This window comes from Triplophysa dalaica, chromosome 13 (genome assembly GCF_015846415.1).
Source record: "Triplophysa dalaica isolate WHDGS20190420 chromosome 13, ASM1584641v1, whole genome shotgun sequence".
NCBI lineage: Eukaryota > Metazoa > Chordata > Actinopteri > Cypriniformes > Nemacheilidae > Triplophysa > Triplophysa dalaica.
Genome location: NC_079554.1, coordinates 18,264,257 through 18,276,825, shown reverse-complemented (window position 1 = coordinate 18,276,825; position 12,569 = coordinate 18,264,257). Strand labels below are relative to the sequence as shown.

The 12,569-nt window shown below is 35.3% G+C and overlaps 1 protein-coding gene across 2 annotated transcripts; it reads right to left on the bottom strand.

Annotated features, from left to right (window-relative positions):
- Window positions 1-610: 610 nt before the first annotated feature.
- On the bottom strand, window positions 611-12,085 carry LOC130434406 (24-hydroxycholesterol 7-alpha-hydroxylase). 2 transcript variants are annotated; one of them, XM_056764554.1, is made up of 12 exons: window positions 11,833-12,085; window positions 9,269-9,404; window positions 8,871-9,045; window positions 8,264-8,413; window positions 7,561-7,654; window positions 7,043-7,138; window positions 6,854-6,944; window positions 5,818-5,951; window positions 5,412-5,507; window positions 4,351-4,439; window positions 2,182-2,269; window positions 611-1,366 (listed from the first exon to the last, which is right to left on the bottom strand). In XM_056764554.1, exons 1-12 carry the CDS (start codon window positions 12,007-12,009, stop codon window positions 1,298-1,300), a joined length of 1,395 nt encoding a protein of 464 aa, XP_056620532.1. In that variant the 5' UTR covers window positions 12,010-12,085; the 3' UTR covers window positions 611-1,297. The 2 variants fall into 2 exon arrangements, with proteins under 2 accessions (XP_056620532.1, XP_056620533.1); XM_056764555.1 differs by lacking the exon at window positions 4,351-4,439.
- Window positions 12,086-12,569: the final 484 nt, after the last annotated feature.

The following is a 12,569-nucleotide window of genomic DNA, read 5'->3' as shown; positions in this document are numbered from 1 at the left end:
CGGGAAAATAAGAACAGTTGGCAAAACTAGTAACAATGTCACTAAAACTATCGTTTGTGTAGCCTTGTATTGTTTACTGTAGTAAAACCATAATTTATTTTTCTTAGGGTCACGATGATCTTATGTAAATTAGATTTTTACTGTAATTCAAAATCTGTGTTGCACTCGGAAAAACTTTTAGACTTTGGGTTAAGGGATTTAAGGAAGTCTGAGGCTTGTTTTTTTCATGTGTAGTCATATAATACATTTCATTCATTCATTCTTTCTTTCTTTCTTTATCTATTTATTTATTTATTATTATTAATAAAAAATATATATATTGGAAACCCTGTACTCTGTATGTTGGATGCTCTTGTTTTTTTCTGTTTCTTTGGAAAATAAATAAATCAAAATTATTATTGAAGAAGTTTGAGGCTTGGGATAGGTAAATGTGATCACAATGTTTCTGGACCAACCAAAAAATGGTGATCCTGCATGGAAAATCACATGGTTTACATTAAACAATACAGCACAACAGGCTCTTTACTGAAACTATGAAACGTTGCCACAGACACTACAAAACATCACAAAGGTGTTTTTCGTCTGAAATGTAAGACACTGGTGATGTCACTTGATTTCAAATTTTAATCATGTAAACATTTTATTTTCCCCACGAATTAAGGATGCTTCCATCCAAACACATAATATTGCTCAATGTAAATCATGCCATCTAATGTGTTAGCCAAAATGAGTGTACACAGATGCAGTAAAGCTCTTACAGACTAAAAGACAGATGTGTTTACAGAAACAATCCTTTTCACCACTGCAGAAAAGAAGCACTGCTAAAGCAGTGTTTATAGATGTAATAATGTGTTTACATATTTCTGCTTCACAAAAGAGAACCACCACTTAGTTATATTGTCTGTAAACTTTGCCCTACTTTGTCCGTTTCATGTACAAGATGTTTAGCTGTAATATATGACCGCAGTCACATATACACATGAACCTTAATTTACTTTATTACATACTTCCTGAATATGACAAAAGGCTCTCGGTCTGAGAGAGGAATTTCCACAACAACATGCTTTCTGAAATCTATCACCTCTGTTATGCCCTCAGTTATACAAGAGGTTGATCCAAAAAATCTGCAATGTATACACTACGAGCAAGTGCATTAAAATAACTTTAGAATTTCATAAATTTCTGGTTTTCTTGTGACTAAGTTAATAAATCGTGTTATTGCTGATTCTTCTTCAAACGTCTGAAGATCATCCCAGGATGCTTTAAGCGAAGCTTTAACTGTCTGAAAATAGGCACCTTATCTATGCTTGTATCTCACAGTGCAGGGTCCATCGGGCTGCTGGGTTCCCACCAAATGCAGAGGGCTCTACAAGAACCATACGTGTGACGTATTAAAAAATGACCACATAATAATACAATTATCATTATATAGTAAAACAAGAATCTTGGTCTTCTCCCAAAGTACACATTATGACCTATAAAATTATGGATGTAACGATTCACCTTGAGCCAGTTGAAAATCTATTATAATATGTGACGATTCAAGCCAGTTGAGATGTTATTTGAGACGCAATACATTTTTTGAACAGCAGGGAGCATAGTGTTTACTGCAAACTTGGTAAACATGGATATGCAGATATTTCTTAAATGGTAAAAAATCCAAGAAAAGCACAGACAAATTCTTAATTTGTTTAATTACAATTTTTGTATTATTCATTGTTACTTGATTTGGAATTTGTTTAAAAATCGCAGTTAAGTTTTGACCTAAAATATATTTTTATTTTACAAAGAAATGTGCAGCATTTGAAGAAAAATAAAAGGCCACTTGTTAATTTCAAATTTGTCTCAATTTGTAAAAATAAACTGTGAATGAATCGTATCGTGAGATCAGTATGTTGCGAATCGCATCGCAAGCTGAGTAACATCCTTTCATAAAATACATAAATGCATGATTCAGATGTAGGCTCCAACTCAAGTTGGTGGGATACGTTTACTAAGCTATTTTTGGTGAGCCTGAGAATCGCAAGCGCAGGATTGTGCTTTAGCATTATTGGGCTGTTGTTGGGTAAATACTGCCATAGGAACACATCTGGAAATGATTAACCTAATGCCTACTTTGAATCCATCACTTTCAAGGGTTATTTAACCATTCTGTATTGGACATTTTTGGGGGCCACTTACCGGCTTAGGTACTGGATCCAGCAGGGTAAAATCAAACTTGTAGAGAATCAGGGCCACAAACATATGCAGCTCCATGATAGCATACCACCTGTAGACAATAACCAAACAAATAATTCTTATTGTCACTTATGCATTAGAAGCCTGCTTGAAGAGCACTATGTGAATTAGTATTTCGGACAGAATATTGCACATAAGATAGCTGTCATTCCAACCCTCCCTTGAGTGCTACTGAATACAGGCAAAACAGCAGGCAGAAAGGATAAATGTGAATGAATGTACAGTAGCTCCCATTTTGCATTCAAACTCCAAATACATTCGCAGCCATTTCTGATGCAAATGCATAGATTACAGTTGATGATTGAGAGATACGAGTGTATGGGACTGACAGAACGTAACCAAGGGAGACAATAAAGAGAGGGTGACATTAGCCGGTCATATTTCTTGAAATAATCAGCCCAAGTAACCTTGAAGGCCGTGACTCATTCGGGGGCATTGTGTCAGTGACGTAAGTAGCCAATCTCCTAAAACGATCAAAATCAAATCACAGTGGGTGAGTGAAATGAAACATGTGGATGTGTCATATTTAGTGAAGTAATTTATGGACACATCTAGCTAAAGGCTCGTAATTATTACCGTGACCTCTGACAAAGAATCAGCCTTCAGTCCTTATGGCACTATGAAATGTGAATGCGGGAAGATTGTGGGCACAGATGGAATATGGAAACGATTTCTTTTTAGATGGCATTTAAAATTATTCAAAAGAAAATGTGATCCAGAATCATTCACGCTCTTATAAAAATGATGCTATTATACATAATGCAATAAGAATTTTATAAAGTATAGCGCCCAACATTCATCTCCTATATCTGTGCTACTTTGCTTTCTTATACTGGTGTTAAAGATTTCCTCAATTTGTTCAAACATTTTGATTTGTTAAATCATCAATTAATTCAAATTGGTAGGATCAAGTGTAATTAAACTAACAATGTAAATTGTAACTTATGCTGTAGGCCTACTTGAGTTCCCAGCATGCACTGTGGCATGCCGATTACTGTTTACCGTTTTAATTTCTAATGCCTCCATGCTTCTAAATTATGTGTATTAGGGTGATATTTACATATCTTAAAATCCACATCCATATCTTAAAATCTGCATCTAGTATAAACAATTACTACATATAATTGGACCACTTACAGGAATGTCCATTCTGGAAAAAAACACAATGATCTACCCCGTAATACGGACCTAAAATCATGTATAAAACTATGATGATTTTACTTCATGTCTTAACACGAAGTTGGTTCAAATGTTCTGCGTAAATCTCTCATAGTGAAAAATGCAGTGTGTATCTGCATCTGCTCTGAAAGGGATGTGTACAGACTCCAGAAAGGTCACTGGACTGTGCCTTTGCTTTTGATCTTCCAGTGCAGCTGGAAATGTTCTCCTTGTCTTAATATGGCTCTATTAACGTCATACTGACCATGGCTGCATACTCCCAAGGGCCCGTAAGATGATGTCATCAGCAGGGCCCCAAAGGGCTGCAATATTTAGGGCTCAGCAAGACGTACAGGCAGCATTATGCATCTACATGGTACTGCATCAACATTGCAACTTTTTTGCATCAATTTTTTCTGCATTTATTTAGGTGTAGATAACCTGCGGGATACGTTCTTGCAATCAAAAGCTAGACGGAGAGAAACAGAAAGGAAAGAGAATGAAGTCTTCTCAAAACACGTTGTCAACCTTTTCATACATTTGCACAGCACCATAAAAACATGATGCGAGTTGCTGCAGAAAAATTCAAATGACACAAAGGCCAATACAGCTGTATTGCGCATGGGCATAGACCAACCTTCAAAAAAATGTTTGTAGGAACTTCCGCTTAATCTACCTCGGACAGACCAATAAAATGTAGAGCTGTATGTTTCAGCCAAACGACTTATTTTAAAAATGGAGACTTCTAAAGCAACTTTCTGTAATGTTTGTTCAACAAGCTAATGTCTCCGAATTCAAGTTCAATTGTGTCAAAAATGGCAAGGTCAGTAAAACTTAGTAAAAATGTCTCAAGAAGTTTGAAGAAGGCTACTGTCAAGGAAAAATACAATTATTAGCACATAAGATGATACACAAATATTTTTTGTACCAAATCATACTGTAAGTTTTTCTAACCTTCCTGGACACTGATTTTTCCCCCCTCCAAATGCCACAAATCCTTCCAAGAGGACATTCTTTTCTAAATCTGCCTTTTCCCATCGTTCCTGTGGGAAGAGAAGTTTAATAAAAAAATGATCCATGTAGGCAAGGGCCAGTCCAGTCCCAAAGGTTTGATCTAATAACAATATATTTACATGAAGCTAAGAATAACTCCACACGCAATGTCCATATCTGCACAAATGAGACCTAATACTGCACATATATTAACAACTGCTTTGTAACATCAACAAGTCAAATGTCATCAAAATTAAAGCAACTTTTGAACAGGTCAGGAAGTTCAGGCCTCTCGAAACTATTTGTATAATTGTCCAAATCATGAAACCATGGAAAATCCATTTAGACAGCAACTGTAGCCATTGAGTGTGTAAAATATTTAGATTCCATTTAAGGAAAAGCAGAAAGTGACCCGTAAAGGCACTCCTTGAGTCAAATTAAAGTGCATTTCTACTGTGAGGGAGAGAGATTTTGCTCGCAGGGTGGTATGGCCCTAAAAGTAAATATATATTTTGCTAAAAAAGGCATAAAGATGGAGGGCTGAGGTATATGAGCTAATGTGTCTCTTTCAAACCAGGACAGCATTAGTAGACAGGAGTGTAATGGAATCTCTATAGGCGTTTGCCGGAAGGTTAATTGTGAAGATAACTGTCAAGCGTTCCTCGAACACATGGACCTATTATTCCTGCTGTAATGGAGCACAGCTGGAGTTTTCCAACACGTTCTGACTAGCGTGCCAGACAAAAAGGATAGGGGAACTTTTATTGAAAGAAAATACCAATAAAACACATGCCAATTTTAACTTTGATACATCGTGCAGCAAAACAAATAAAAAACGACTCCTCAAAAACTGTACAAAAGCATTTGATAGTTAAGTTCTTTACCTGCTGGGAAAAAACTTTACGAGCATGTGTCTTGTCTCTGTTTTATATTGATTTTGGTTTATAGCGGAATTTGTGTTAACCTCTTCCTGTGGCTGAGGTCATTCAGAACATGTTAGAAACAAGAGTGAAGTTACTCACAGGTTTGAAATCCTCAGGATCTGGGAAATATTTGGGGTTACGGTGTGCCCAGTAAGGAGACATCAGAAGCATGTCTCCAGGTGGGATGATGTAATTCTGAAAGACAGAAAACATGCATACACACATGCATAAACACAGTTCTTTGTTAGCCCAGAGAAAGTCTATAGTTTGGTCTATAGAATAGTCAGGGCCATTATCTATGTACTATCTACATTATTTTTCTGTTGTATGAAAGCACTTTTATTGTGTTAATATAAATTAACTGAACATATGATTTTAATTTATGACTGAAACCGATTTGGTTTCAGATACAGTTTTATGTTCTGCACTCTGTAGTATTATTTTGCATGAAAATAAGAAAAAAACATATAAATCACATTACAAACTAAATAATGTGACAGCTGACCTGTATTTTGAGGGGCCGCACTACTTTACGAGTAATGACTCCAGGGGCCCTCAGCCGAATGGCTTCCATGATACACCACTTCACATATGGCATCTGCCTTAAGTCATCTAGGGTCACCTTTGTCTTCTCCTTGTCTTAAAGGCAAACAAACACTATAGAGACTAGACGGCCACATATTTTAATGTGCGCTTAAGGGAAGAATGCAATCTTTTATAGAAATCAGAATAGATTCTTATCTAAAGCCAGCATGAAAACACATCAAAGGCCAATATTTAAAACTGTGATTTTAGCCCCTTGCAACTATTACAAACAAGTGCTACATTGCTAATCTGTTGGATTAATACCCAGTTAATTTTGCGGTTACATTTTTATTGGCACCCCACTTTTGGTAACACAACCACAGACCATTATTTCATCATTTGAGTCCTTTCTTAAACAAGGCAGGAGGAATTATTTAAATAATATTGTTGAGTTGACTGAATACATAAATCTTAACCATTCAATTTCTTTAACCCCCACTGAGAAATGGCTTAATATAGCCTGCATTTGTACACCTGTCTCAAACTTTGCAATAGGGTTGCAAATGTAAAATATTATATAGAATGAAGAAATGTAGTTTGACCTTCTGAGGTTGACATACTGAATGTCAAGCACCTTACTTCCACAAAATAGATTGCCTTTTTTTACTCAATTAATGAAAAGTGCAATATTATAAAAAAAGCTTTCAAGTTTTTCAATATTCAACTGATATTAGCATAAAAAATGTTTGATTACTTTAATTCAGATGCAAATGCGAAAAGACAGATAAGATGCAATGGAAGGTATATCAAACGCAGTGCTGTGTGTGAGTTTGCTGTCCTCTTGTGGATTTGGCGGGTAATGCAAGAATAACAGGTGTCTACTCTAGTCGTGTGTTAGATAACTTAACTAATAAATTATGGTATATAAAGAACATCTATACAGAAACAAAGGAAAATAAATATGTTAATATACACATAAAATAAATTCCCAAAATAAATGTGCTGACTTTGTTTACCTCGGTTTTGGATGGCATCTCTGATCTGATCCATAGCGATTTTATATACTCCAGGGTTTGACAAAATAAAGGCAACGGCCCAAAATGTTATCTAGAATAATGAAAGAACCTTGGTAAGACCACTTGTCAATCAAAATAAAAAGGGTATGTTATTTATATCTTCAAAGTAGTGACATAATAGGTGCTTACTGGTATAGCATTTGCCAGAGACGCCCAAAGCATAAGCACACCATAATTGGGAAGAAGTTTGTCTGATATCGAAGTAGCAAGATGCTGTAGTAAAGTCTAAGATAAATAAGATTGGGGTTAGTTTGGCATCAAATGAGGTGTTTCATAATCACCAGGTACAGTTTTAAAATAATTTAAGACTGACCGACACGTGATTCTGATAGGATTGAGAGATTTCAAGCTTGTTTTATTATCAACGCTTGGGTCATGTGACGTCAAAAAGTCTGACTGTGACTTCATCAAACGCTTGTGTCACAGCGGCCTACGTTATGATGCTTTAAAATTGCTGTATCTGATAAATAAGATTTGAAATCTATTTAATAATGTTGTAGATTGTAGTTAATAAAAACACAAATTATATCAATTGCAAGACTTTTGTAAAATAAGTCTGTTTTTTGTCCTTTGTCAGAAGTCGCTCGGTTTGTGTCATAATTCAGAGTGGCATTGGTTTCAAAATGTATAGTCGTACTATATATTACCTTATTACCATTCTCACTGGAAAGGGTCTCCTCTGCTTTGGTAATCATATTTCTGAGTAGAGAAATAAGCCACTGCTTTGAGTTTGCCCATTCCCTTCAAGAAAGAAAAACGAATTAAGATAGATTTACAGTTATGCATTTTGTAAACGCTTTTATCCAAAGCAACATACATTGTATTAAACTATACATTTGCATTCAACATGGGACAATTTATTTAACTTTATTTGAATAAATTGATTTATTCAACATGAAACAATTTAAACGTTATTATCATAGCAGCTTACATATGAGAAACATCACAAGCCATTTTTTGTCTTATTTTTCAGTAAATATGTCTAAACATCCTTAAAGCGATACAGAAATGAAAATGCTGTCATCATTTATTGAAACCTCAAGTTACAAACATACATTTCTTTGTTCATGACAGAATTTGGGTGGAGCATCCCTTTAAAACTAAATATAAAGACTTGTTTTCAATCCAATATTAAGTTTAAAACTTATTCTTAACCTACTTGCATTTTAAGTGCAATCAAATTATAAAAAGAGAAAAAAATACTAATTTAGGATATATTTTCTGATATATATTTTTTTTTCATTCACAATTTTGCTTCTCAAGTCATTTACCTTGTAGAATCATTCAATCTGGAAAACAAGACAAAAGTGCTGATTGATATGTTTTTTCAAAGCTCAATGGGACACATACTTCAAGAACATGTCTGGAAGCTGAGATCCATATTCAAACCCATCATCATAGGTTGTGAACTTATCCAGAAACTCCTGCTTAGTAAGGGCACTTTTCAGGGAGTTACATCGGCCCAGTAAATTGCTCATTACTGCTGGATACATAACACTCCTGAAAGTAAGACAGCGCAGCATGAATTTATATTACTGATGAAGGTTATGGATAATTATAGTACGCTATATTATATGAGCATACACAAACATTTTAAAATATGTGAAATATGTAGAACTAGAATTCACAATTCTAGAATTCACTACTAAGTGTGCAAAAAATGTGTAATCATTCAAGTAGCCAAAGTAAATGTTAAGCACAGAGAGGTTGTCAGTCCTGGCTACCAGGTTACCAGATAAGATAAGATAGCAATTACTTAGAAATTAGATATACTTTTTTACCTTGAAACACAAATGTCTATGTTACTGCTGTAGTGCGTTCAATTATTTGGTTACACCATGGCACAGAAATTACATGTCAACCTGAACTTGTTTCTTAATTTCCGAAAGGTGTTCCTGCTATTCTCTAAGGTGATTGTCAGCAGAATCTAAATAATTCATGATAGGAAAGACTATACTTGATTAGCTCATTTAGCTGTCCAGATCCTTCGCTCCCTAGGCTCTCTAAATGGTCATTAAATTCTTCACAGAGAGGTCCAGAAAGTATCGCTGTGTTGCCTGGAGTAAGTCTGCTCTTCATTATGGCGAAACAGACAGGGTGGCACTCAAAGAAACTTTCCTTGCTGATAGAAGCTAGACAAGAATGCAGAAATGATAAACACAATTAATAACAATAATCACATAACCACATACCAACATCCATGATGTCCAATCATAAACTCTGTTAAAGAAAAGCCATTCAGGAACGGCTATAAATTAGGTAGTAAGGTCACGTTTATTCGATCTACACCGTTACTTAGGAACTTCTCCATATTTACAATCATACTTAAAATGACACTGAACAGAAGCGTTGTACCTGTTTTGTAAACAGGCTCTAGCACTGCTTGGTCAAAATCAACATCTTTGGATGTAAAAAAAGCTTTGAAGTCTTCATTTAAGGTTAAAAAGGTGAGTCGCTTTCCAGCTACTACAACAGTAAAAACTGGTCCATGCTAGAGGAGAAGAAAAATAATGGACAATTACTTCATTGAACAGTACGTTTGATAAATGATTACATCATCAGAGGAAAACAATAAAATAACCATAGAAACGATAGGATGTGCAAGCACGCCTTTTCTCTTTTAACCTCTCAATTGGTTCTCAGCCTTCACAGATCTGGCAAAGGAGAGAAGCAGTCACAAAACAACAGCTTGTGGAATCTGCCCTAGTTGCATAAATTTGTTGGGCTGCACTGAACTGTCCTCAAATTCGGTTAGTGGCGAAGATCATAAACAAAACACTGGGAATAAATCTATATACATGAAGATATACATAATAGCTAAACATTATGCAGTATACACCTTTTTTTCCACAGACAAGGCTTAAAGAGGTCCTATGACACAGCTAAAATTAATATCATCGTTTGTTTTAGATGTTATGCAATGTGTATACATGTTTTAAGCTTTCCTGTAGCTCAGTGGTAAGAGCATTGCGTTAACAAGGTTGTGGGTTCGATCCCAGGGGATTGCAGATACCTATGTAAAATGTATAGGATTAAGCAATGTAAATCGCTTTGGATAAAAGCATCTGCCAAATGCCTAAATGTAAATGTAAGATTCAAAAACGCAATATTTCCCACATACCATGTTTGTTTGTATCTCCTCTTTGCCTAGCCTCAAATGTTTTACGAAGCTCATCGCTCTGAAAAGCGAGGTGTGATATGATTTGCCAGTTAACCAGTGCGTAGTGATTGGTCGAATGATCTGTTTGAAGAATTTTCGGAGCCTGATGAAATCGGTATAAATACGTGTTGAATACTACAAAATACATGTCTTCTAATATCTTCAATTGTTGCATATACACATTTTCAAACGACTTTATTTGGACCTATTATACGAGCTGTCTCTTTAATGTGTGGCTTATATACACATGTTGCTGCTGATTGGGCTGACATTCTTGACACACCCAACAAACAAGAGAAAATGTATCCCAAACCCTGTTGCGAAACGCTGCTCACCGTTTTGAGCTTGAACGTGCCCCAGGCACCATCGTTTTTCTTCCATAATCTGACACATTTCTGAGTGAAAAGGAATTTCAAAGGAGAAAATAAGGGGGCGGGGCGGGGCTTGCATTTTTCACTGCGAATTGAATGGATGTGTAAAAGCCCAGAAATATCCTTAAATATATCCATTCTTTTGTCTCGAGATGCACACCAGTAATGTATTCTTCTAAGGTGTATTTTTACAAAAGCGACATAAATATCTTGATTTAATTAAGGCATAGTCCTGGTTTAAGGCAAGCTGTGTCTGTGAAACCGGATTATTATTTTGTTTATTGGCGTTGAAACAAAACCTCACACTCAGCATCTGTCACACAAGGTGATTGAGGTGATATGTCTATAGGTATAGACTTGAGGGTTAGACAATTCTGCTGAGTGAAACTATCAGCAAAATGTGCAAAACCAAATGCTCAAAATAATCAAACAGATTAAGTAATGTAAACTTAATTTCATAAAAAAGTACTTAAGTATACTTACTTACATATTTTAAGTGCCTGAAACACAATTCTACTTTTAAGTAAAGTATAATGATTATTTTCGATTAACTTGAAGTTTTTACTAAAACTCAATAAATATGATTTGCTCCTTGTTCTATTTACTTAATTTGTTAATTCAACACATTTGCTCAAGAAGGATTTCCAATTCCCAGCATGCTTTGTGTAAGATTGCATTAGGAGAGTACATTTGAAAGAATTTGAATATTTGATGTGTTTTTCCGTAAAATAAGTATTTAATGTTCACTTATCTTAGATATTTGGTAGAGTTTGACAAATTTTTCATTTTTGTGGTTACCATTGTACAGAAGAGTGGTGCGTGTGCTTAGTGTCTGAGAGGTTACATGAACCCTATGACATGTGTTATGTCAACGTTGACTGTAACTGTGGTAATACCAGTGAAGAGAACAGTCTCTTCTTGATTCCTATAGGGTTGAATAAGTTTGATTTATAAATATCAAGATTTAAAATATGTAATATAAAAAAACTTAAAGAATTGAGTTAATATAACAAAAAATTACAGCCAAAATTTGGAAATTTAACATAATTCATATAAGTAAATTTGAGTCAGAAAAATAAGAAATTTTTGACTTGTTTGAAGTTGAACATTACTTATTTAATACAGTTTAGTTAAGCTTAGGCTACTTAATTGTATGAAGGCAATGAGTTTGTACAATTGCATTAAGTAAAGTAAACAAATTAGTCTTTACAATGTATCTGGACTTCTGAACTTGATCAATATCTCAATATATCTAACAATGAATATACTCCTCTGTGCCACAAATAAAGTATCTATCTATTTATCTGTCTATCGACACACACACACACATTAAAGTTACTCTATGTCTGCTAGTCTGTTCATGCAGAGGTCTATACACTGACACTGACCGTGGCTCTGGCTTGCTGGATGAAATGCAAAGGTTCTTTTCCAAATTCAAAGGCTGCACCAAACCAAGGTATCCATCCTCTTATGCATGGAGGCGCGTTTGGATGACTTTTACCAAAGAGAATATTAATAGAAATAATTAAAATAGTTGCACACAAAATTAATGTTATCCATTCCATTGCAACCAAGAGGCGACGCCTTAGACGCAAAACTCACACGCATCCAACGAGCTCGTTACACCGGTATCACTGGGTCACATGGCTGCATGGCAGACAGGAGTCCTGTATTTCCACACTGATAGAATGACATTAACTCCTCCCACCCAAAACTGAACCCCTCCTTCTATTTTTCTAGAGCCTCCTCCTCATAGCATTCCGACTAGGACGATGTTAATGCTGCCTTTGGAAATTCGATAATTCCCACTTCAGCCCAGAAGTAACGTCTGGATCTAGTAACATTAAAAGCATTTAGTAACATTAATGTTACTTCTTAATTAGTAGTGTTAAATATTTAACGTATATGCTAACATTAAAAGAGCACCGTTCCATAATTAAGTTTTTGGGTTGAAGTGGGATTTATCGAATTTCCTAGACCACGTGATAATTCCCACTTCTGATGTCATGATTCCGAGTTGTTTTTTTCAGGCGTTTTGTTGTCGGAAAGAATGGAGGACACCAGATTCATGTTTTCGTGTGTATTGGTAAAATGTTATATGGTAATAAAAGTCTTCAGCATACTG